This window comes from Osmerus eperlanus, chromosome 7 (genome assembly GCF_963692335.1).
Source record: "Osmerus eperlanus chromosome 7, fOsmEpe2.1, whole genome shotgun sequence".
NCBI lineage: Eukaryota > Metazoa > Chordata > Actinopteri > Osmeriformes > Osmeridae > Osmerus > Osmerus eperlanus.
Window position 1 is genome coordinate 21,390,370 of NC_085024.1, and position 25,000 is coordinate 21,415,369.

At 52.3% G+C, this 25,000-nt stretch overlaps 3 protein-coding genes across 5 annotated transcripts in view; all 3 read right to left on the reverse strand.

Moving 5' to 3' along the window:
* The window catches only part of LOC134023768 (potassium/sodium hyperpolarization-activated cyclic nucleotide-gated channel 2-like), a 14,902-nt gene extending 9,767 nt beyond the window's left edge, over positions 1–5,135 (reverse strand). The window contains 4 exon segments of the mRNA XM_062466132.1: positions 4,461–4,476; positions 4,479–4,896; positions 4,898–4,978; positions 4,980–5,135. Of these exon segments, the coding sequence (XP_062322116.1) occupies positions 4,461–4,476; positions 4,479–4,896; positions 4,898–4,978; positions 4,980–5,135 (671 nt within the window).
* Positions 5,136–7,254: 2,119 nt separating this feature from the next.
* Positions 7,255–22,133, reverse strand: pklr (pyruvate kinase L/R). 3 transcript variants are annotated; one of them, XM_062465943.1, is made up of 12 exons: positions 20,415–20,491; positions 14,692–14,856; positions 13,705–13,796; positions 13,345–13,476; positions 12,763–12,949; positions 12,264–12,537; positions 11,180–11,330; positions 9,417–9,569; positions 8,893–9,056; positions 8,705–8,774; positions 7,746–7,860; positions 7,255–7,600 (listed from the first exon to the last, which is right to left on the reverse strand). In XM_062465943.1, the coding sequence occupies exons 1-12, from the start codon at positions 20,419–20,421 to the stop codon at positions 7,494–7,496; spliced, it is 1,617 nt and encodes a 538-aa protein (XP_062321927.1). In that variant the 5' UTR covers positions 20,422–20,491; the 3' UTR covers positions 7,255–7,493. The 3 variants fall into 3 exon arrangements, with proteins under 3 accessions (XP_062321927.1, XP_062321926.1, XP_062321925.1); XM_062465942.1 differs by lacking the exon at positions 20,415–20,491 and adding an exon at positions 22,003–22,133 and having other exon boundaries at positions 8,705–9,056; XM_062465941.1 differs by having other exon boundaries at positions 8,705–9,056.
* Positions 22,134–22,279: 146 nt separating this feature from the next.
* The window catches only part of LOC134023661 (cytochrome P450 11B, mitochondrial), a 6,947-nt gene continuing 4,226 nt past the window's right edge, over positions 22,280–25,000 (reverse strand). The window contains exons 5-9 of the mRNA XM_062465945.1: positions 24,950–25,000; positions 24,317–24,483; positions 23,806–23,884; positions 23,013–23,261; positions 22,280–22,565 (exon numbers count right to left, since the gene is read on the reverse strand). The exon at positions 24,950–25,000 is cut by the window's right edge and continues 134 nt beyond it. Of these exons, the coding sequence (XP_062321929.1) occupies positions 22,455–22,565; positions 23,013–23,261; positions 23,806–23,884; positions 24,317–24,483; positions 24,950–25,000 (657 nt within the window). The 3' untranslated portion in view covers positions 22,280–22,454. The remainder of the gene's footprint in view (positions 22,566–23,012; positions 23,262–23,805; positions 23,885–24,316; positions 24,484–24,949) is intronic.

The window sequence follows — 25,000 nt, forward strand, 5'->3', positions numbered from 1 at the left end:
TCTTAACGAGTCCCTGCTAGTTAAAGAAGAACATGTGAAGAACATGTGTGCACGGCTTGATGTCTGTGTTTTCACTCCCATCTGTTGTAAAATGTTATTTCGTAGTCTAGTGCCTAGCGTGCCTGTCTTATCCCCTTGTGCTTCCTCTTTCTGTCCACATCTTTCTCTCCTTTTTCCTTCCCTGCCCCTTTCCTCAGTGGGAGTCTCTAGTTATTCAAGCTCGCAGGTCGATGCTATTGAGTTTTTAGATCACATGGCCCGATCCATGGCGGGTTGTTAGAGAGGCAAAGATGATGCGTTAAGATAACTGACACACACACTCTTCACTCTTACCATTCATAGTATGTGATGTTGTTTAAATAACATTTTATTTATACAAAGAACATTTAAACTCAGTTTCTTTAATAAGGTTTAATGTAGATAGACCCACACAGGGGAGACCACCCCAGTGCCCCAGGACGGAGTGTTCTATGGAGAGCAAATCCATAAATCACATCATATCACACTGCCTATGAACTGCTCGTGTCTCTCACTGATCTGTCTGTCTCTGTCCTCAGACCACACACACACACAAACACACTGGAGACGCCTCTATCAGTCCCCACTACACACTCAGCTCCGTCTTGTCTGCCAGTTATTCTTTCAGAGAGATAAATGAAGGGTAGACTAACCTCCATTGATAGCACATGTTTTTACGTTTGATAACAGACTATCTCTCTCTCATTCAGGCACTTAGGCACTTGTAAAAGGCTGGAGTGGAAATGTGCTGAGCAAGAGGTGACAGAGCAGAGCAGTCCTGAGAGAGAGGACAGCGTCAACAAACCTCCATCAGTCTCCAGGCAATACCAGCCAGCGTGCACTCAGGAATGTGTCAACTGATATCGGCAGTTTTTTGTCTCCACGAACAGGAACAAGGCCTCTAACAAGCTGAGGTCAGGGCTGGATGTCACACGGAAGGGCTTTTGTTTTTTGTTTTGAGGTGACGTAAGGTAACTAGGAGCACACACACTCACAGACCTGCATGGATACAAGTCCTCACACACACACACACACACACACACGTAAACATCAACACCACACATTCACCTACAAACTACCTCTAATTCCACTCTCAGGTTCGATTAGGCTCAGGCCGTTTTCCATTTAAACCACTCAGGTGTTAAAATGGAATCCATTTTTAGAACTTGAGCATCTTGTAAGTATTAGAAGCCGTTTCCATCCTGTATCCTGGAATGGCTTCCCTGCTCCAAGTATAAAAGTGGACCCCGACTCTGCATGCTAAACAGGTGGACAGCCAGTAGACAGCAGGGCAATCAACGGGATTTAAATCAAACATTTAATACCATGGAATAGAGGGAATATTATAATCAGAAATATAATCAGAAAATGAGGAGTTATGAAAGCAAGAACGTCCTCTCTTCGGTGCCTCGCTCTCCTGCACCTCCCTCTGTTTCCCCCGCTCCTCTCTTTCCTCTCTGCGCTCACCTCCGTCTGCCTCTCTCTCTCTTTCTCCTTCCTCCTCTGAGCTCACCTCGGTCTGCCTCTCTCTCTCTCCTTCCTCTCTGCGCTCACCTCCGTCTGCCTCTCTCTCTCTCCTTCCCCTCTGCTCACCCCTCTCTCTCTCTCTCTCTCTCTCCTTCCTCTGCGCTCACCTCCGTCTGCCTCTCTCTCTCTCCTTCCCCTCTGCTCACCTCCCTCTCTCTCTCTCTCTCTCTCTCTCTCTCTCTCTCTCTCTCCTTCCTCTCTGCGCTCACCACTGTCTCTCTCTCTCTCCTTCCTCTCTGCTCACCCCTCTCTCTCTCTCTCTCTCTTCTCTCTCCTCTCTCTCTCTCTCTCTCTCTCCTTCCTCTCTGCGCTCACCTCCGTCTGCCTCTCTCTTCTCTCCTACCTCTCTGCTCCCTTCCTCTCTCTCTCTCTCTCTCTCTCCTTCCTCTCTGCTCACCTCTCTCTCTCTCTCTCCTTCCTCTCTGCTCACCTCCCTCTCTCTCTCTCTCCTTCCTCTCTGCTCACCTCTCTCTCTCTCTCTCACTCTCACTCTCTCTCCTTCCTCTCTCCCTCTTTCTCTCTCTCCTTCCTCTCTGCTCACCTCCCTCTCTCTCTCTCTCTCTCCTTCCTCTCTGCTCACCTCTGTCTCTCTCTCTTCATCCACCTTTGTTTTTCATTACACATTCTAGAACATTCAGGGGACTCGTCTTCCTGATAATGAGGTGAAGAGTTTGGGAGCTTATCTCCAGACCCTAAACACACACATTCATATACACACACAGACACACACACACACACAGACACACACACACTCCAGAGACACAGCCTCTAGAGACCAAGGTCAACTTTAGGACAAAACACACAGACTAATCTCTTTCTCTTCCTGCTCCCTCGTCTCTGTCTCATCCTCGCTCTCCTCTTTCTCTCATCTCTCCTTCATCCCCCCGTCTCTCCTTCTCTCTCTTTTTTCTGCCTATCTCGGCCGCTCCCTCAAAGTACAAAACTCTCCATAGAAAGGTTAGATGGCTAAATTATGCATAATGCATACATTGCGTGCATAATTTAGAATATGATTCATAATTAATTAAGATTCAATTGTGAGACTCGAGACAGAGTAATTGTGGTCATTTACATATTATGTCATGAGGGAATGTAACTAAGTATGGACACCAGGCTGGAAATCTAATGAGTGACCCCCCCTCTTCCCTCCATCCCTTCATCCATCCATCCTCATCTGATCGCCTGAGACTTTAGGAACATCCTGCTAGACTGGATCCATCAAAGTGACATATTGCAAATTATGACACTCAGTTCCTCTTGAGTAAACGCCATTGTCTGTCTCCGTGTGTATGTATGAGGGTGAATTATTACTGTGTGTGTGTGTGTGCCTGCGTTTGTGTGTGTGTGTGTGCCTGCGTTTGTGTGTGTGTGTGTGCCTGCGTTTGTGTGGGATTGAAATGGAAGAGAAGTGGGCCAGGAGCCTGGGGATCAAGTCCTCCATTGTTCCTGCTGCCTGTCTAGAGAGTACTACCATGCCAGAGCTGCAACCTGAGCTCACTGAGCATGAAGGGCCTTCTGGTGAAGCTGACAGTCCCCAAATCACCCCGCAAGTAGAGGATCCATCCTCTCCCTCAGCAACTACAGAGCATGGACACCAGCTGAAATAAAAGGACCTTAAAGAAACCTTCCCCACACTGTTACGGAAGAGCCCGGAGAAGCTACCAGCACCTAGCTTGAAATCACATAAATCCATACTTCATTATTAGAGACAATGTTGTGAAAGTCTATTTTTAGACTGTGTTTATAATAGAGAAAGAGGCCAGGGACATCAAGTGACCAGCAGGGGTCGCTATGCCTGGTTCACTCACTGTACACAAACTGCATCCATAGCCTAACCTCCATTACACAAGCTTGACAGGGGTGCAGAGAACATGAGGTTTCAGCAGGCTGGTCATACATGGTTATCATCGCCCCTCTCCTCAGGGACTTACACCCTTCATCAGTAGACATGACCTGAAGAAGGAGCCTTGTCAGAAACATCCTCCACATTATTGGAATGCACACTATGTTTCCTCATTGATATGGAAAACTGCTCTTCCTCTCCTATCACTCACCTGCTCCCTAGAGCTCATCATCTATCATCTGTCTAGTTTTCATTCCATGATCATTTTCTGTCTCACCTCTCTCTGTCCTGTCTCCCCCCGCCCATCTCTCTCTCCCTCCCACCTGGTTTTCCATTCCTTCTGTTTTCCTTCACAGGGTCCATGAGGTTAAGATTAAGGGTGAATAACATGCTACTGCTCATCTCTGTCACTCTCTCTTTCTCTCTCTCTCTCTCTCTCTCTCTCTCTCTCTCTCTCTCTCTCTCTCTCTCTCTCTCCCTCTCTCTCTCTCTCTTTCTCCCCCTCTCTCCCTCCCTACCTCTCCCTCCCTCTCTCTCTGTCTCATCTCTCTCTCTCCCTCTCTCCTCTCTCCCCCCTCCCTCCCTCTCTCCTCCCTCCCTCTCTCCCCCCCTCCCTCTCCCTCCCTCTCCCCCCTCCCTCTCTCCTCTCCCTCTCACCTCTCTCTCTCTCCCCCTCTCCCCCCTCTCCCCCCCTCCCTCTCCCTCTGTCCTCAGTTCTCTTTGTCTCTGTCCTTGTTCCTCCCTCTCCTGACTCACACAATTATCTCCCCCAATCTCCTCCATCACTACAGTGGACATCACGATAGTAATGTTTAATCATGCACCCTCTGCCTCTCTGCACACTGACCATCCTATTCAGTTCATCCTCTTCTCCCTCTAACCAGCTCCACCCACCCCTCCTCTCCTCCCCGGGCCTGGCTCCCATCACTCCTCCTCAACCCCCACCTTTCCCACGTCACCCCTGTCCTCCCCCTCATCCCCCTTCCCTCTCCTCTCCAGCCCCGCCCGCCCCTCCTCCTCCCTCCCACCTGACGTGACCTGGCAGCGCAGAAGGAGGGTGTGTGATCCGTACCTGAAGTCGCTGTAGGGTGTATGATCCAGACCCCGGCTGATTTCAGTCTCTCCTGCTCCAGAGCCACGGCCTTGTGGGATCCGAACATCCTCAGGCTGAACTTGTTGACCCCTGGTTGCAGCATGGCTCCAAACTGCCTCTGGATGAAGGTGCTCTGGTTGGAGTAGCTGTAGTCCTCCCCGTCCAGCCCCATGCCGAAGCCCTCCCCCCCGTACAGGCCTCCCATGTCCGGCGTCCCGGCCGTGGTGTTGCACGCCGTGGTCGTGGTGGTCTCTGGGCCCGTCGCCACGACGACCACCCCAGTGCCGGTGGAGGAGGAGGTGGAGGCCAAGGCGGCCCGCGACGAGGCGAAGCCCACCGACCGGGGCTGGGCGGAGGAGGCCGGGGGCGGGGGCAGGGGGATGGGGGTGCTGGGGTTGCCGGCCGGGCGGAGAGGGGAGGCCGTCCCTGGTTGAGCTCATGATGGACGGGCGGCGGCGGCGACTCCCCGAGGCAGAGCCGTCTGCACCCCCCGGGCCCCCGGTCCCCCTCCAGGGAGGCCTGGGACAGGCGGTACCCCAGGGAGGGCAAGCTACCCTTACTGCGCCGCTTACTGTCCCCGCTGGTACGACCAGAGCGACTGTCCCCCCCACTGACCCCCACGGACCCCCCTACGCCTCCCACCACCCCATCCATCCCAGAAGAGGGAGAGAGGGGTGAGGGGAGGGCAGTTGGAAAGTGTTACCCCCTCCTTAAAAAAAATTACGGTTGAATCTGTCCCTGTTAAGTATAGAGGTTATACTACCAACGGTAAAAAGGAAAATAAGAAATTCTAGAAGAAAACGTGAGGTCACGTTCTGTTCCTAGCGGAGTGTTCTCTCCATCTCTAACGGTCGCGGCCGGCTGATAGCTCGCTCTCTCCGCCCTCCCGCTACCGACGTGTACATCGTGCCCTTGGAGATGGCCACTTACGGCGCTAAAATCCCTTAAACCCCGCAAATAAAACAGCAATCGATTCTCTTTATCCTCCTTTCCTTCACTCGTATGTCCTCATCGACATTTATAAATCATTCCTCCTTTTTTGTCCTTGGAACGTCGCTCTCCGCCCGAGGCCCTTTCACTCCTCCCACCGCCGCCCTCAGCGCTCCAGCGCCGGGCATACTGGCACCGAATTCCCCGTCTCAAGAGTGTACGCTTCAATTGTGCTCGGCGCTTTTTATTAATCGCTCAGCAACCTCAATATCGATGTCGAAGCCGTTCACTTTATGTTATGTAGTAGCCTAAACATATCTCATTTTACGTTTTACGATTTTGACAAGTGGAGAGCCGGTAGTTTTGGATACATTCGTCTGAGGATGAATGACAAGGACACTTGAGCTCATCAGAACGGATGGATTTCCAGCCGATAGTCGGGACACACACACGGGTTCACTCAAGAAGCGCGCTGATTCACACAGACACACGCTCACAGCCAGGCGCACGCACACATGACAAGACTAAATAAGAGAATAAACGGACACAAATAAGTTGACACGCCAAATATTATTCTGAATAATCACCTACGAAACATGAAACGTCCGAACGGCAAAACATGGAAGACACGCGCTTGAATGATCATTCTAGTCACCGGAGCCGGAGCGCTCAAACACGAGACCAGGCGGCAATAATGTTCCATAGGTTGCTGCATGCTAATAACACGAATCCAGCCGCAACCTGGGCAAGTATCTTACAGACTCTCAACAGTCAGTCGCTGGGTCTTTGTTATTTCCGCTGACCTGCAGTTTAGGCGTCTGTCAGCTTTGAACGATGCTTCCCGTGACAGGCAAGACGCCCCACAGAGTGACTTCTTTTTGTTTCATTTAAATCTACAGTTTTTGCCTTAGAGTTCTAGATATTTGTCCAAATCAACGTGACATCAAGCAACACCGTGCACTCCAACGAAAGCCCACTTTTGTCAAATGACTTGTTGAGCGATTCTCGAAGACAAGTCGCACAAGTCCGAAGACGACTCGATTCTTAGTCCTGCTTCGACAATAAGCCCTTCCCCATGCGAACTGTAGCACATGAAAATATTAAATAAATAATTGACAAAGGTCTGAATCTAATCGGCTTGTTGCCATGGCAGCAGCATCATCATCCTTCTCCAAGGCCGCATGCTCAGGCGGCGCCAGTCTGTCACGCAAGCAGCAGCAGGTATGGTGGCGCGTCATCCTCCCCTTTTGCCAATACAACTAGGGAATTACGTGAAGGAAGGAATGAAATGGGGGAGAGAGGGCGTGCGACAGAGGTGGAAAGGACACGTTAAGGAAGTAAAGCGAATGAAATAGGATGTTACATGCACATGTGGGAACGAGTGAGAGAGAGACACAGAGAGAGAGAGAGAGAGAGAGAGAGAGAGAGAGAGAGAGAGAGAGAGAGAGAGAGAGAGAGAGAGAGAGAGGCACAGAGAGACATACAGAGAGAGTGCGAAACCAAGCAGATACAGTTAATTAGTTTACAGGCTAACAGACACTGAGCACATCTGGGTCATCTCAGTTGACAAAACAAGGTTCCTCCGGTAATAAGGGATGGAACTGGGACATCATCTCATGTTGATATAGAACTCCTTTACTCAAGATGGAGATGACATTGGTCCATTTCATGGGCTTATCTCCTCATGATATATTACTGGTGACAATCGCCAAACAAAGAAAGGTTATTATTCGTATCTCAGTTCATTTAAATAATAAACTTCAAGAGAAAGGTCCCCAGAAGATTTTTCTGTTGGAAATTTCCTATATCATTATAGATACACACACACAAAACTAAATATTATGCTTAATCTTTTATTTGGACGGAGTCAGTGCCTCTCTGATCAACAAACAAGTATAGAGTAGAGACTGTCACTGGCATTAAACGTGGTAGTCACAGGCTTTTGGGAATATATTCTCCTTTATCTGTTTAAGGCACACTAGAGCCTTCTGGTGAGTAGTGCTACCGTGGTGACGGATGATCACTCTGTCATTGGTTGGTTTGTTTGTCCGTTAGTCACAGTGTCCAATAGCAGCAGCGTATTTAGGGCACATTGACAGCCCTCATGATGTTAGTGTGTCCCGAGCCAGGGATCCATCCCGTCACCACAATCACCATGTCTCCTGACTTGAAGAACCCCCTTGCCTTTCCTACAGAGGGCGACAAAGAGAGCGAGGGACAAGTCTGAATCAGACAGCATAGAGAATCATGAATATGTCTCGTACGACTAATGAACCCAAGCAGACACAACACACACGCGCGCACACACACACACACACACACACACTAGCTGACCTATGTCCATGCCGAAGGAGACTCTGTTGTCCAGGTCGTCCGCCCAGACGGGCGCGGGCAGAGGGTGATACAGCACCGGGAACACGCCCCTCAGCAGCTGGGACTGGCGAGCCACCTGTCAGCGGACGGTCTACTGTCACCACACTGTCCTACAGGAAGTTACACTGTCCTACAGGAAGTTATACTATCGTCATACTGTCCTACAGGAAGTTACACTGTCCTACAGGAAGTTACACTGTCAACACGCTGTCCTACAGGAAGTAACACTGTCCTACAGGAAGTTATACTGTCGTCATACTGTCCTACAGGAAGTTACACAGTCCTACAGGAAGTTACACTGTCACCATACTGTCCTACAGGAAGTTATACTGTCCTACAGGAAGTTATACTGTCGTCATACTGTCCTACAGGAAGTTATACTTTCACCATACAGTCCTAAAGGAAGTTACACTGTCCTACAGGAAGTTACACTGTCGCCATACTGTCCTACAGGAAGTTACACGGTCATCATATTGTACTACAGGAAGTTACACTGTCATCCTACTGTCCTACAGGAAGTTATACTTTCACCATACAGTCCTAAAGGAAGTTACACTGTCCTACAGGAAGTTACACTGTCGCCATACTGTCCTACAGGAAGTTACACGGTCATCATATTGTACTACAGGAAGTTACACTGTCATCCTACTGTACTACAGGAAGTTACACTGTCACCATACTGTCCTACAGGAAGTTACACTGTCGCCATACTGTCCTACAGGAAGTTACACGGTCATCATATTGTACTACAGGAAGTTACACTGTCATCCTACTGTACTACAGGAAGTTACACTGTCATCCTACTGTGCTACTGGAAGTTACACTGTCATCCTACTGTGCTACAGGAAGTTACACTGTCATCATACTGTACTACAGGAAGTTACACTGTCATCCTACTGTGCTAGAGGAAGTTACATCACCTGGGGATTCCTGGTTACAGCAATGATGGGGCAACGAGGGCGGTACCTGGACAGGAGATGACCAGACCTGAGAGAGGGAGAGAGAGACAGAGAGAGGATTGGAGAGTTGTGAGGTTGACGTGTGTGTAGTGTACATGACTGTGTGTGTATTACAGCTGTCAGATGTGGAGGACAGTGTGACCGTACTGCCGGAGGTGGTGAGGACGATGATGGCTCCTGCACAGCACTTGAAGGAGGACTCCACGGCTCCGATGGCTGTGACCTCTGTAGGGTCAGAGGACAGTGGGGTCAAACGACGAAGCTCCTCAAATAACTGCTGATGAAAGTTGGCTGCCTCCGCCTCTCGGCAGATCTGTGTGTGTGTGTGTGTGAGTGAGAGAGAGAGAGAGAGAGAGAGAGAGAGAGAGAGAGAGAGAGAGAGAGAGAGAGAGAGAGAGAGAGAGAGAGAGAGAGAGAGAGAGAGAGAGAGAGAGAGAGAGAGAGAGAGAGAGAGAGAGAGAGAGAGAGAGAGAGAGAGAGAGAGAGTAAACGAGGCAGAGATAGAGAAAGGCAGATACCAGAAGACAGTAGGTATATGTGTGGATATGAGCAGATAGATGAGAGGAGAGGGAGAGAAAGTAAGAACAGAATAATATTCACCAAAAATATGAAACTAAATACAGTGACAGTCTGCCCTCCCCCTCCACACACACAACCACACACACACACTCACAGAGTGCATCATGGCAACAGCCTTCACAGGGAACAGTCCTTTGGCGGTTTCTCCAGACAGCATGACACAGTCGGCTCCATCCAACACAGCGTTGGCTACGTCGCTGCCCTCTGCTCTGGTGGGCCGGGGGTGAGACACCATGCTCTCCAACATCTACACACACACACACACACACACACACACACACAACCACACACACACACACACACACACACACAACCACACACACACACACACACACACACAACCACACACACACACATGCAGCATAAGAATAACAGAAACCCCCCGGGGGTTCAGGATGTGTGTTGTCATTAAGAGGGGAAAAAGAGTGATGCGATAGAGGAGGCTAAGAGGGGAAGAAATACAGAAGAAGTAGAGACATACTCCCCCCCAAGAGAAGGAAGAGAGGTACGACCCAACACCAGAGAAGAAGAATGCATGTGACCCAACACCAGAGAAGAAGAATGCATGTGACAGGGGGGACTGTACAACCCAACACCAGAGAAGAAGAATGCATGTGACAGGGGGGACTGTACGACCCAACACCAGAGAAGAAGAATGCATGTGACAGGGGGGACTGTACGACCCAACACCAGAGAAGAAGAATGCATGTGACAGGGGGGACTGTACGACCCAACACCAGAGAAGAAGAATGCATGTGACAGGGGGGACTGTACGACCCAACACCAGAGAAGAAGAATGCATGTGACAGGGGGGACTGTACGACCCAACACCAGAGAAGAAGAATGCATGTGACAGGGGGGACTGAGGGGAGAAGAAGAGGATTTAAGTGAGCAATCAGAGGAGGGCTGTGAGTGGAATACCAACATGTGGAGACATGATGATGTGTAGCCAGCATCGGGGGAGGAAGCAGACTTGAGATAGAGCGTGTGAGCGTGTGTGTGTTTGTGCTTACGGATGTTCAACGTCCTCCATGCCAAAGACTCTAGTTCTGTGTGTTTGTATTTTCATGTCCTTCTCTCTGTCGGTGTGTGTGTGTACTGCACTGTATAATGTGTGTGTGTTCTGACTAACCTGCTCCTATGCTGTCAGCCAGAGTCAGCAGCTGTAGCATGAACATACAGCCCTGTGACTCAGCTCTGCTCGGGGAGCCTGCGTGTGTTTGTATGTGGGGAGTCAGGTGGCTGAGCGGTGAGGGAATCGGGCTAGTAATCCGAAGGTTGCCAGTTCGATTCCCGGTCATGCCAACTGACGTTGTGTCCTCGGGCAAGGCACTTCACCCTACTTGCCTCGGGGGAATGTCCCTGTACTTACTGTAAGTCGCTCTGGATAAGAGCGTCTGCTAAATGACTAAATGTAAATGTATGTGAGAGAACATGCTTGTATAAATATAACTGTCGTGGACAAACAGCTTGCACACGTGTACTTGGTCAGTGTGTGTGTGTGTGTGTGTGTGTGGCCAAGCTGTCTACTATCTATTAGGGGTGTAACAATATATTGTGGAAAAATATATCGCAATACAACATGTATCGTAGAGTTATGGCAATATTTTTACAATATGACGTCCGTTTGATCCTATTGTTTAATGTTTAATGTTTTGGAAAAAATCTGTTAATTGAATTTGTTTCATTAAAAATTGTAATTGTTCAAAATATCGAATCGTGAGCTGAGTGTATCGTTACACCCCTACTATCTATGCAAGAGCCAGCGTGGGAGAGGGGCAGTAGATAAGAAATGCCCTATTGGCTATTTTAGGCACACATTTGATTTCTGAAATGTGTGTGTGTGTCCTGTATGACCTGTGTGGCACAGATGACAGGCTTGCCAGCGGAGTTGCAGCGGCCAATCATCATCTTCTGAGCGATGAAGACTTTCTCCGCGGGGATCTCTATCCCTAGGTCGCCCCTGGCGACCATCACTCCATCACTCTCAGCCAGGATCTCCTGAAAACTGAGTGGAGAGGGAGGGAGGGGGGAGGGAAGAGGGGTTAGGGTTATAAAGATAGAAAGAGTAGGAAGAGAGAGAGCAGGGCAGATGAGCGTGGGTTAAGGGCGGTCGAAGGAAAGCGAGAGAGAGAGAACGGGACAGAAGAGAAAATAGAGGATGAAGGGCAGACATGATCTACATCCAGTTAACAAAACACTACTGGCCATGTTTCACCCAAACAGCCACACGGAGCTGTAGCATTGGGCTGAACCATTCTGATCCTACACAGTATTAGCCACACGGAGCTGTAGCATTGGGCTGAACCATTCTGATCCTACACAGTATTAGCCACACGGAGCTGTAGCATTGGGCTGAACCATTCTGGTCCTACACAGTATTAGCCACACGGAGCTGTAGCATTGGGCTGAACCATTCTGGTCCTCCACAGTATTAGCCACACGGAGCTGTAGCATTGGGCTGAACCATTCTGGTCCTACACAGTATTAGCCACACGGAGCTGTAGCATTGGGCTGAACCATTCTGGTCCTCCACAGTATTAGCCACACGGAGCTGTAGCATTGGGCTGAACCATTCTGGTCCTACACAGTATTAGCCACACGGAGCTGTAGCATTGGGCTGAACCATTCTGATCCTACACAGTATCACTGACACGTCCTCATCCATCAATGGTCAGCAGCTGTCAGGAGTCAGGACTGTAGCTGCTGGCCGTCAGTGTGACCACAGATCTACCCCAGACCCAGCTGCCCTGGTCAGCTACCAGCTAAGTCAATTATTCATTCAGAACACTTCTCACCGTAAACAATACAGGATTCATTTGACAGTTGACATGTTTTTCTATTACATTTTTTATGTTTGATATTGAACGTGCTGTGTTACACGTCTGTGTGTGTGTGTGTGCATGCGTGTGTGTGTGTGTACGGCACGCGTCAGACTCACTTCTGCACGCCCTGTCTACTCTCCACCTTGCTGACCACCTTGATGTCTCGCCCCATCGGCCCCAGCGCCCGCCGCACCTCCCGCACGTCCTGCGCCGAGCGGATGAAGCTGGCGAAGACGATGTCCACGCCCTGAGACACCCCGAACCTCAGGTCCCCCTCGTCACGCTCACTGACCGCAGGCATGCCCAGCAGGTCACAGCCCGGTAGGTTGACCCCCTTACGGCTCCCCAGCACCGCCCCACTCTCCACCACGGCCTCCACCCAGTCTGGGCCTGGGGGGGGTGAGGGGCGGGGAGGGGAGACATGACAGGGTGGTTAGAAGATTGTAAGTCAGGGACGAGATACGTGTGTCCGCTTGTAGATGTGGGTGTAAATATATACTTTGGTTACAGCATTTCTTGTTTTTAAACGCGCTTCATAAATGAACTTTTGTTCGATGTGTGTAGATCTGGAAGATCCTGTGTGTGTGTGTGTGTGTGTGTTTCTAGAGGCATCACCCGTCTCCAGGACTTTGAGGCCGATGAGGCCGTCGTCGATGTAGATCCTCCCCCCAGGCTGGATGACGCTGGGCAGGCTGGGGTAGTCCACCCAGATCACCTTCCCATCCGTGCTGTCCTTCTCCTCCTCCGCTGTCACCACGCGCACATGAGCCCCCTTCTCCAGCTGCACCTCGTTATCCGCACTCTACACACGCACACGCACAGTCTTACTATGGCAGATACACTACACTTTCAGTATAAAATTCTGATTTGGGTTAGATTTTCTCTGATATTGTGCCATCCGTTGGCAGGAGAGCCTGATTCATGGATGACAGACGTATATCATCCTGAGCACTGCCAGAACGGTTACACTGACAGAGCCGGTTGCATATGACAACCACCATTTGACAGGATCTTGTGACATGGACTTCAACCGGTACATTTGGCAAAAATAACACAGCATTCTGCTGAACCCGCTATCTGTCTGAAGCCATCTGGTTAGAGTTAGCAGCTGAAGGCCAGCTCTGTCTGACGCTGTTCCCGTTGCCGTTAGCGTGATAGCTGGTTAGCGTGCTAGCTGGTTAGCATTAGCTCACTTACCCCTTTTACCAAACCTGTCCGGATTTCTGGACCCTTTGTATCGAGGGCGATGGCTACGGGCCTGTAGTACAAGGGGTCGGAGGTGATCGTGTCCACAGCCTCCCTGATGTTTTTGATAGTCTCACCATGGTACTGAGGAACAGGGACACATTTTTTCAGACACAGGCAAGATACCACATGGACACACGCACACTAATTCTAGTTTTGAAGAAAAAAAACTTTATGATAACTGACGCTCGTTAACGACCATTAACCGTCAAGATTAAAAATGTAGAAATGACGAGCTGATAGAATTAACCGGTAAACATTTGTATTGTCGGTTAACAGTTCAGCATCCCTATGCGAGACGCACACACACACCTCATGAGTTCCGTGAGAGAAGTTGAGTCGAGCGATATTCATTCCTGCTTTCACCATCTCCTGTAGTTTAGGTATGGAACGAGACGCAGGGCCTGATAGCCAGACAGAGAGTAAGACAGACAGACAGAGAGTAAGACAGACAGACAGAGAGTAAGACAGAGACAGAGAGTAAGACAGCCAGACAGAGAGTAAGACAGAGAGGGTAAGACAGACAGACAGAGAGTAAGACAGACAGACAGAGAGTAAGACAGTCAGACAGAGAGTAAGACAGACAGACAGAGAGTAAGACAGACAGACAGAGAGTAAGACAGTCAGACAGAGAGTAAGACAGACAGACAGACAGACAGAGAGTAAGACAGACAGACAGAGAGTAAGACAGACAAACAGAGAGTAAGACAGTCAGACAGAGAGTAAGACAGACAGACAGAGAGTAAGACAGACAGACAGAGAGTAAGACAGAGAGAGTAAGACAGACAGACAGAGAGTAAGACAGACAGACAGAGAGTAAGACAGACAGACAGAGAGTAAGACAGAGAGACAGAGAGTAAGACAGACAGACAGACAGTAAGACAGACAGACAGACAGAGATTAAGACAGTCAGACAGACAGAGAGTAAGACAGACAGACAGAGAGTAAGACAGTCAGACAGACAGAGAGTAAGACAGACAGACAGAGAGTAAGACAGACAGACAGACAGACAGAGAGTAAGACAGTTATCAAGAAACAGAGGGAGAAAGAGAGGGACAGTGATTCAGCGAGAGAAGGCGGTCGAACACAATTTGTTGACAAGTGTGCACCTGAATGCGTCAGACACTTCATCAATATGTCAGTCAGTGGGCAACATCTCAACCAATACAGAGTCTGGCCAGGTAGACAGCTAACCTTCAACTGTACATATTAGCGGGCATCTCCACCACAACGCCCTCATTCTGCCGCGACAGACAGGTGAGCCACAATCCCGACTCACCGGTTGGACATTTAACTCACCAATGGTGCAGACGATGCTGGTGTTGCGGGCTACGATTGGCTCCTGGTCGATGTCCAGCAGACACAGGTGCTCCAGGAAGGTGTCGGCCATGCTAGCATCCAGCTGCTGGCGTTGGATGAAGGAGTCTGGAAGAGTCATGAGCTCAGAGTAGCGCCTGAGACGAGCTGCAGCACCAGGCGGAGGGAGACCGAAAAGAGGAGAGTAGAGAGAGTAGAGAGAGGAGAGGAGAGAGAGAAGAGAGCAGTCATTATGCATCTACTCAGTATTTTAGCTAAGAACCCAGGGAATAATTGTGAATCCCACTTAGACTATAATAGATCCCAACTAGACATCATCCAAGTGTGTCCCACCAAGATCATCCTGTGGATCTGTAAAGCCTTCTGAAACAAGAAGGACTATACAAATACCATCTGACTAGATCTCCACGACCAAAACCTCAGGAGAAGATCAGGGTGTGCCAGGCAACACAACCCCCAGAAACTGCATCTCCATGGGGAGGCTGAAGACTGTGGCAGGAGGCCACAGCCGCCTGGGCTAGGGGAGGGGAGAGAGAGCTGGGCTAGGGGAGAGGAGAGAGAGCTGGGCTAGGGGAGGGGAGAGAGCTGGGCTAGGGGAGAGGAGAGAGCTGGGCTAGGGGAGAGGAGAGAGAGCTGGGCTAGGGGAGAGGAGAGAGAGCTGGGCTAGGGGAGGGGAGAGAGCTGGGCTAGGGGAGGGGAGAGAGAGCTGGGCTAGGGGAGGGGAGAGAGAGCTGGGCTAGGGGAGGGGAGAGAGAGCTGGGCTAGGGGAGGGGAGAGAGAGCTGGGCTAGGGGAGGGGAGAGAGAGCTGGGCTAGGGGAGAGGAGAGAGAGCTGGGCTAGGGGAGAGGAGAGAGAGCTGGGCTAGGGGAGGGGAGAGAGCTGGGCTAGGGGAGAGGAGAGAGAGCTGGGCTAGGGGAGGGGAGAGAGCTGGGCTAGGGGAGGGGAGAGAGAGCTGGGCTAGGGGAGGGGAGAGAGAGCTGGGCTAGGGGAGGGGAGAGAGAGCTGGGCTAGGGGAGGGGAGAGAGAGCTGGGCTAGGGGAGGGGAGAGAGAGCTGGGCTAGGGGAGAGGAGAGAGAGCTGGGCTAGGGGAGGGGAGAGAGAGCTGGGCTAGGGGAGGGGAGAGAGAGCTGGGCTAGGGGAGGGGAGAGAGAGCTGGGCTAGGGGAGGGGAGAGAGAGCTGGGCTAGGGGAGGGGAGAGAGAGCTGGGCTAGGGGAGGGGAGAGAGCTGGGCTAGGGGAGGGGAGAGAGAGCTGGGCTAGGGGAGAGGAGAGAGAGCTGGGCTAGGGGAGAGGAGAGAGAGCTGGGCTAGGGGAGAGGAGAGAGAGCTGGGCTAGGGGAGAGGAGAGAGAGCTGGGCTAGGGGAGAGGAGAGAGCTGGGCTAGGGGAGGGGAGAGAGCTGGGCTAGGGGAGGGGAGAGAGCTGGGCTAGGGGAGGGGAGAGAGAGCTGGGCTAGGGGAGGGGAGAGAGCTGGGCTAGGGGAGAGGAGAGAGCTGGGCTAGGGTAGGGGAGAGAGCTGGGCTAGGGGAGGGGAGAGAGCTGGGCTAGGGGAGAGGAGAGAGCTGGGCTAGGGGAGAGGAGAGAGCTGGGCTAGGGGAGAGGAGAGAGCTGGGCTAGGGGAGGGGAGAGAGCTGGGCTAGGGGAGAGGAGAGAGCTGGGCTAGGGGAGAGGAGAGAGCTGGGCTAGGGGAGGGGAGAGAGCTGGGCTAGGGGAGGGGAGAGAGCTGGGCTAGGGGAGGGGAGAGAGCTGGGCTAGGGGAGAGGAGAGAGCTGGGCTAGGGTAGGGGAGAGAGCTGGGCTAGGGGAGGGGAGAGAGAGCTGGGCTAGGGGAGGGGAGAGAGAGCTGGGTTAGGGGAGGGGAGAGAGCTGGGCTAGCGGAGGAGGAGAGAGAGCTGGGCTAGGGGAGAGGAGAGAGAGCTGGGCTAGGGGAGGGGAGAGAGAGCTGGGCTAGGGGAGGGGAGAGAGAGCTGGGCTAGGGGAGGGGAGAGAGAGCTGGGCTAGGGGAGAGGAGAGAGAGCTGGGCTAGGGGAGGGGAGAGAGAGCTGGGCTAGGGGAGGGGAGAGAGAGCTGGGCTAGGGGAGGGGAGAGAGAGCTGGGCTAGGGGAGGGGAGAGAGAGCTGGGCTAGGGGAGAGGAGAGAGCTGGGCTAGGGTAGGGGAGAGAGCTGGGCTAGGGGAGGGGAGAGAGAGCTGGGCTAGGGGAGGGGAGAGAGAGCTGGGTTAGGGGAGGGGAGAGAGCTGGGCTAGCGGAGGAGGAGAGAGAGCTGGGCTAGGGGAGAGGAGAGAGAGCTGGGCTAGGGGAGGGGAGAGAGAGCTGGGCTAGGGGAGGGGAGAGAGAGCTGGGATAGGAGAGGGGAGAGAGAGCTGGGCTAGGGGAGGGGAGAGAGAGCTGGGCTAGGGGAGGGGAGAGAGAGCTGGGCTAGGGGAGGGGAGAGAGAGCTGGGCTAGGGGAGGGGAGAGAGAGCTGGGCTAGGGGAGAGGAGAGAGAGCTGGGATAGGGGAGGGGAGAGAGAGCTGGGCTAGGGGAGGGGAGAGAGAGCTGGGCTAGGGGAGGGGAGAGAGAGCTGGGCTAGGGGAGGGGAGAGAGAGCTGGGCTAGGGGAGAGGAGAGAGCTGGGCTAGGGTAGGGGAGAGAGCTGGGCTAGGGGAGGGGAGAGAGAGCTGGGCTAGGGGAGGGGAGAGAGAGCTGGGTTAGGGGAGGGGAGAGAGCTGGGCTAGCGGAGGAGGAGAGAGAGCTGGGCTAGGGGAGAGGAGAGAGAGCTGGGCTAGGGGAGGGGAGAGAGAGCTGGGCTAGGGGAGGGGAGAGAGAGCTGGGATAGGAGAGGGGAGAGAGAGCTGGGCTAGGGGAGGGGAGAGAGAGCTGGGCTAGGGGAGGGGAGAGAGAGCTGGGCTAGGGGAGGGGAGAGAGAGCTGGGCTAGGGGAGGGGAGAGAGAGCTGGGCTAGGGGAGAGGAGAGAGAGCTGGGATAGGGGAGGGGAGAGAGAGCTGGGCTAGGGGAGGGGAGAGAGAGCTGGGCTAGGGGAGGGGAGAGAGAGCTGGGCTAGGGGAGGGGAGAGAGAGCTGGGATAGGAGAGAGGAGAGAGAGCTGGGCTAGGGGAGGGGAGAGAGAGCTGGGCTAGGGGAGAGGAGAGAGAGCTGGGATAGGGGAGGGGAGAGAGAGCTGGGCTAGGGGAGGGGAGAGAGAGCTGGGCTAGGGGAGGGGAGAGAGAGCTGGGCTAGGGGAGGGGAGAGAGAGCTGGGATAGGAGAGAGGAGAGAGAGCTGGGCTAGGGGAGAGGAGAGAGAGCTGGGCTAGGGGAGGGGAGAGAGAGCTGGGCTAGGGGAGGGGAGAGAGAGCTGGGATAGGGGAGGGGAGAGAGAGCTGGGCTAGGGGAGGGGAGAGAGAGCTGGGCTAGGGGAGGGGAGAGAGAGCTGGGCTAGGGGAGGGGAGAGAGAGCTGGGATAGGAGAGAGGAGAGAGAGCTGGGCTAGGGGAGGGGAGAGAGAGCTGGGCTAGGGGAGAGGAGAGAGAGCTGGGATAGGGGAGGGGAGAGAGAGCTGGGCTAGGGGAGGGGAGAGAGAGCTGGGCTAGGGGAGGGGAGAGAGAATGAAGACTCCCAGCAGGCCAGATGATATTCAGGAGAGGAGTGAGGGCATGCAGGTTAACATGCAACACGCTGACATTCAGGAGAGACAGGCAGGGGACTGGTGTCACAGAACACCACTCAGGAGACAGGCTTTGACACGCCAACTAAATGACATTTGAAAACAAGCAGGGAATCGGTTAATGCCCAGCACAACTCTGCATCCATGAGACACTTCAAGCCAGAAAAGAAAATAGATCTCTATATGATATGCTATATCTGGAACATGAACTATATACAGTACTGTATAGGCCTACGTTTTCATGATGCGAAGCCTTTGTTCGCAGGTCGCGGTCGTAAAATGTTACAATTTAGACATGGAAACCCAAAAGGGTAAGAGTTCAAAGCGGATGGGTGGCGGTCTGTCATTGGTCAGAGGTGGGGGGAGGTCTGTGATTGGTCAGAGGTGGGTGGAGGTCTGTGATTGGTCAGAGGTGGGGGGAGGTCTGTGATTGTTCAGAGGTGGGGGTAGGTCTGTGATTGGTCAGAGGTGGGTGGAGGTCTGTGATTGGTCAGAGGTGGGTGGAGGTCTGTGATTGGTCAGAGGTGGGGGGAGGTCTGTGATTGGTCAGAGGTGGGGGTAGGTCTGTGATTGGTCAGAGGTGGGTGGAGGTCTGTGATTGGTCAGAGGTGGGGGGAGGTCTGTGATTGGTCAGAGGTGGGGGTAGGTCTGTGATTGGTCAGAGGTGGGTGGAGGTCTGTGATTGGTCAGAGGTGGGGGGAGGTCTGTGATTGGTCAGAGGTGGGTGGAGGTCTGTGATTGGTCTGAGGTGGGTGGAGGTCTGTGATTGGTCAAAGGTGGGGAGAGGTCTGTGATTGGTCAGAGGTGGGTGGAGGTCTGTGATTGGTCAGAGGTGGGGGGAGGTCTGTGATTGGTCAGAGGTGGGGGGAGGTCTGTGATGGGTCAGAGGTGGGTGGAGGTCTGTGATGGGTCAGAGGTGGGTGGAGGTCTGTGATTGGTCAGAGGTGGGTGGATGTCTGTGATGGGACAGAGGTGGGGGGAGGTCTGTGATTGGTCAGAGGTGGGTGGAGGTCTGTGATTGGTCAGGGGTGGGTGGCAGTCTGTGATTGGTCAGAGGTGGGTGGCGATCTGTGATTGGTCAGAGGTGGGTGGCGGTCTGTGATTGGTCATCCACCTCTGCCACTTGAGCCTCCAAAAAGACGACAGAACGGATCCCAGCAACACATCCTGTTGGTTCGATCTCCGACCTGAGGTTGTTGCCCCGGGTTACCTAACCGGGGCCTCACACACGTGTCCCTAACACTCACCAGGGCTTCAGGTCTGTTTAAATAGACGTGGGACCCCACACCATCGCCAGTCAGAAGGGATTCAAACCCAGGGAACAGGAGAGAAAGGCGGTACAGCATGCACAAATGGTTTGATGACTTTTCCTATTTCTGGTGTTCTGCCAGGTGCCCTACACGGGTGCTGTGGGGCTTTACTAACACATCTACATAACAACTCAGTCATCCGAGCGTGATGTTTCTCTCATAACAGGGAGGAGGGGTTTTCTAATGTGCGGGATAAGAGGAGGAGGATAGAGGAGATGGAGATATCCAAGGTCAATACCAACAGTGCCTGCAAGTGGGGAGGTGAGGGGGGGGGAAGAAGGTGAGGCGGTAGAGAGATGGAGGTGGTGATGGATGGGTCAATACTGAACAGGCCCCATGAGAGAGGAGCGAGGCAGGGAGAGTGTTGCCCCGAGGCAGTCTGCCTCACGGACAGCTGGGCTGCTCTCTGAGGACTCCTAGAGGAAGCTAGAAAGCAGGGAATGTGACAAGGAAAAAGGGACCTCTTGGCTTTTATTGAGGTTAGGTGTGTGTGTGTTAGGTGTGTGTGTCTGTGTGTGCGTCTGTGTGTGTGTGTGTCTGTTCTGTAGGGCTTCTCCCCATCTCTCTCTGACCCAGTTCTGCCTCTCTCTTATACACCTCATTGACTTTTACACTGACATCAGCCTCTGACACATCACACACACACAAAACTTTTGACAGTTGGTTGACACAACCAACCTTACAGTGAGCACACATGCACACACACACACATTTTGATCTGTTAACCCTCTTTTACAGGTTAAATATACGTTGACTTACCTCCCATCTTGGCTTGAGAGCTTCCTAAAAACGTTCTGTTTTTCTGCTGTATCCTGCTGTCTGTCAGACCAACCCTGTTTGTCTGTCTGTCAGACCAACCCTCTTCTGTCCTCTGGTCTTCAGAAAAAGTGTGAACTCAATGATCCTTTCACTCATGGCTCCCCTCTCCTCCCCTCCTAAACTCCTCCCCTCTCCTCCTAAACTCCTCCCCCTCCTCCTAAACCCCTCCCCTCTCCTCCTAAACCCCTCTCCTCCTAAACTCCTCCCCTCTCCTCCTAAACCCCTCCCCTTTTTCACAGTCATTTGGTGCGTGGGCCTGGCAGTGTCCCAGCCTAGTCAGTCTCTCAGCAGGGTGAACACACAGCACCAACAGTGGGTGGGTGACAAGCCAACACAAACACTCACGACAGGCAAGCGTGGCATCTTGTAACACACAACATCCATCTCCATGTGTTTCTACAAGCCAGCAAGACGTTGATCAGCTGATCAGGCTCAGTGAGGCAGACACTCCAGTCTGAGTTCTCTGTTTCACCCGGTAGTGTTCCTGATAAGCAGTTGAAGCGTAGCTAGGTGACATTGCGACAGCAGGCGCTAGCAGCACTAGCAGTAGGGCCTAGCTCAGAATCTGATAACATGCACCCCTGGTGTGAAGCTCCTTGAATCATTAGATTCCTGGATGTTCATGGTTCATTCTTGCATAACTGCAACCAACAGTAACCTGTAGCTCATCGTAATGTAACACACTGTGCCGTGTGTGTGTGTGTGTGTGTGCTCGGCCAGGAAAATCTGGACCTGGGTCAGATCCAACGGTCACGTTTGCATACACACACACACCCACACAACCTGACAGAGGGTGTAAATCAGTAGCCAAAAGACAAACAGACCTTTGTGCCTCCGTTAGGAGAACACACATACTCAACTCAACCCCTGACTGGGGAGCAAGCTGACATTCGATCAACATCTCATCTGGGTCCAGATCTTTGTGATATTCTATTTAATAACCTGGGGGTGCTCAATCGATACGACTCAACAGCATAGCATCATGAATCATAGTCTATGCTATATTGACCTGAAGGCCTACTAGTCCATTTCATAATTCCATACTCTAGTTTAATAACCCTGCTGCTCTCTGAAGTTACATGTAGTCTACAACTTGAAAATCCTAGACCAGTTCAGAAAACACAAACCCAGATTAATAGCCAGTTGGTCAAAGAAGGTCGTATGTTCAGTTGTAATGAATATAGGCCTACTTTTTATTTTGACAATATAGACTATATGATCATTACCTCAGTAGCTGATAGGCTAAAGGTCAACATGCCTCAGCGTGCCCCTCAACCTGTCGGATCGATACCAAAGCCTCTGTAACATCAGCAGCACAGAAATAGATTTTTTGTCAAGCGTCTGAATGACCGCATGTGGTTGCTATGCTGTCGCTATTTTTACAAGAGCTTACAAACCAAATACAGTTTTACATGCGTATTATTTAATACATCAAAAGCTATACGGTAGGAATGGGTGTAGCACCAATTATCAATAAAATCATTGTTTAAGTTGAGAGTCTTGAGTATAGACGAAAAAAAACACAAACCTTTTAATTTTCAGGGAAACAGGAAAAGTAAGCGTTGCTGTTGTCACGCTGTTGCGCTACACGCACACCTGATGTAGCTGCAGTGTTAAGATCGGTGTGTCCGACCGACCGTCAGACCTGCAGCATCACCGAGCGGTAGACATGTGCCACTACCATCCAAACAAACAGAACGTCTGAAGACATGACACATGATCAGACAACAGACAGGCCCTTTACCTCGATCTACGAAAAACACATCCACAATGGGACACGGTCTAAAGAGAATAACACGTAGATCACATAAACTATTTTTTTAATGGACAACATGTTTTCCATTTGAACATGATCAGTGTATTGAGTAAATTAGGCTGTTGTTGAACACATAATAACTGATGAATGGATTGTTATGTGTGTGTGTGTGAGTGTGTGTGTGTGTGTGTGTGTGTGTGTGTGTGTGTGTGTGTGTGTGTGTGTCAGAGTGTGCTGAAGGTAATGTGGGGGGTTGTCTCTGGCTGGAGGATGAGGGTGTATTTGGTTTTGATGTCTTCTGATGAAGACACGCTGAGGCGGAAATTCAACAGGATCTAGAGAGAGAGAATGAGGGAGAGGGGTCGGGGGGGTGAAGGAGAGGGAGGAGGGTGAGGGAGAGGGAGGGGGGTGAGGGAGAGGGAGGGGGGGTGAAGGAGAGGGAGGAGGGTGAGGGAGAGGGAGGGGGGTGAGGGAGAGGGAGGGGGGTGAGCGAGAGGGAGGGAGGGGGGTGAGGGAGAGGGAGGGGGGTGAGGGAGAGGGAGAGGGAGGGGGGGTGAAGGAAAGGGAGGAGGGTGAGAGAGAGGGAGGGGGGTGAGGGAGAGGGAGGGGGGGTGAAGGAGAGGGAGGAGGGTGAGGGAGAGGGAGGGGGGTGAGGGAGAGAGGAAGGCAGAAAAATCAAATACTTAATCCCAAGGATTAGTTCTACTAAGTTAAACACCAAATACTCCCCCCTGCTCCTCCCCTCCTCCCCTCTCCCTCCCCCTCGCCATCCCCTCTCTCACATGCATGAGCACAAGCTGCATCTCGTTCTCGGCGATCCGCCGGCCGACACACTGCCGTGCCCCGAACCCGAAGGCCAGGGAGCGGAACGCCGTCCCCCCGCCTCCCCCCTGGGTCGAGGCTCCGCCCCCCTGGGTCGAGGCTCCGCCACCCTCCGCCACCCTCCCCCAGCGGCCAGGGTCGAAGCGCTTAGGATCCTGGAACACCTCGCCGCTACGACCCAGAGGGTACAGACATGCCTGTACCAGGGTCTGGAGGAGAGGGAGGAGGAGGAGGGAGGGAGGAGGTGAGGAGGGAGAGAAGAGGAGGTGAGGAGGGAGGGAGGAGGTGAGGAGGGAGAGAAGAGGAGGTGAGGAGGGAGGGAGGAGGTGAGGAGGGAGAGAAGAGGAGGTGAGGAGGGAGGGAGGATGTGAGGAGGGAGAGAAGAGGAGGTGAGGAGGGAGGAGGTGAGGAGGGAGGAGGTGAGGAGGGAGAGAAGAGGAGGTGAGGAGGGAGGGAGGAGGTAAGGAGGGAGAGAAGAAGAGGTGAGGAGGGAGGGAGGAGGTGAGGAGGGAGGGAGGAGGTGAGGAGGGAGAGAAGAAGAGGTGAGGAGGGAGGTGAGGAGGGAGGGAGGAGGTGAGGAGGGAGGGAGGGAGGGAGGGAGGAGGAGTTGAGGAGGGAGGAGGTGAGGAGGAGGTGAGGAGGTTGGTCAAAGTGTGAGGCAGTGGGGTTTGGGGAGTATCTTCTTGACATACGTGATGTTTAGATTCAGAAGGAGTTGGGAGTGTGAGTGTGTGTGTGTGTGTGTAGTCTTACCCCAGCAGGTATGTGATAGTTCTGGAGGACAATGTCTCTTATTGGATACCGTTGCACAGTGATCCCCACTGGGTATAACCTTAAACAACACACACACACACACAGACACACACACACACAGACACACGCACACACACACAGACACACAAACCATGTTATTATACAATGCATAGCTGCCATTCATTCTCAATGTTTCTATAAAACAAAAACAAAAAACAAAAACTATTAGAATAATTCCCGGCTGTTTCAACAGAACACCAGAGGGTCCACCTCCCTGCCTGTCTGAATCTATTTAGATTTTGCTCCTCTTTTAACCCTTTGTAGTGAAACCGCAAAATGGCTGATGGGAATTATTATGATACATTATTTACCTAAATTATTTCTACACAGTGTAAAAAAAAGCCTTTTGCAAACAGGGTCGTTGTCTATAAAACTTGTTATGTCTGTTCCAATAACCTTGTGGGTTCATTAGACATGTGAACATCAGCACACCAGGTGTGAAGAGGTTTACCTGAGGATCTCCTTAACGGTGCCCTTCAGCAGTGGCGCCCCCTGCAGGGCCTTGTGGACATGCCCATCAGCCTGTGCCCAGGCGGCCCTCACCTGCTGCCTGACGCGCTCCTGAACCTCGGGGTTCCTGCCCAGCTCGTACAGACCGAACTGCAGCGGCACGGCCGTCTGGAGGGGCAGGGGTCCCGGGGGATGGGGGGGTTACTCTGTTCTATACACACACACACACTACTCGCACACAACCAGACGCACACAACCACATACACACACACACACTACTCGCACACAACCAGACGCACACACACACACACACTACTCGCACACAACCAGACACACACAACCACATACACACACACACACGACTCGCACACAACCAGACGCACACACACACACACACTACTCGCACACAACCAGACGCACACACACACTACTCGCACACAACCAGACGCACACAACCACATACACACACACTTATACACACACACATACACACACACAACCAGACACACAACCAGACGCACACACACACACACGACTCGCACACAACCAGACGCACACAACCACATACACACACACTTATACACACACACATACACACACACACACACCCACACACACAGACACCCACACTGACCGTGTCCACTCCCCCTGCCATTAGCTCAGTGATGTTGGCTCTGATGAGTTC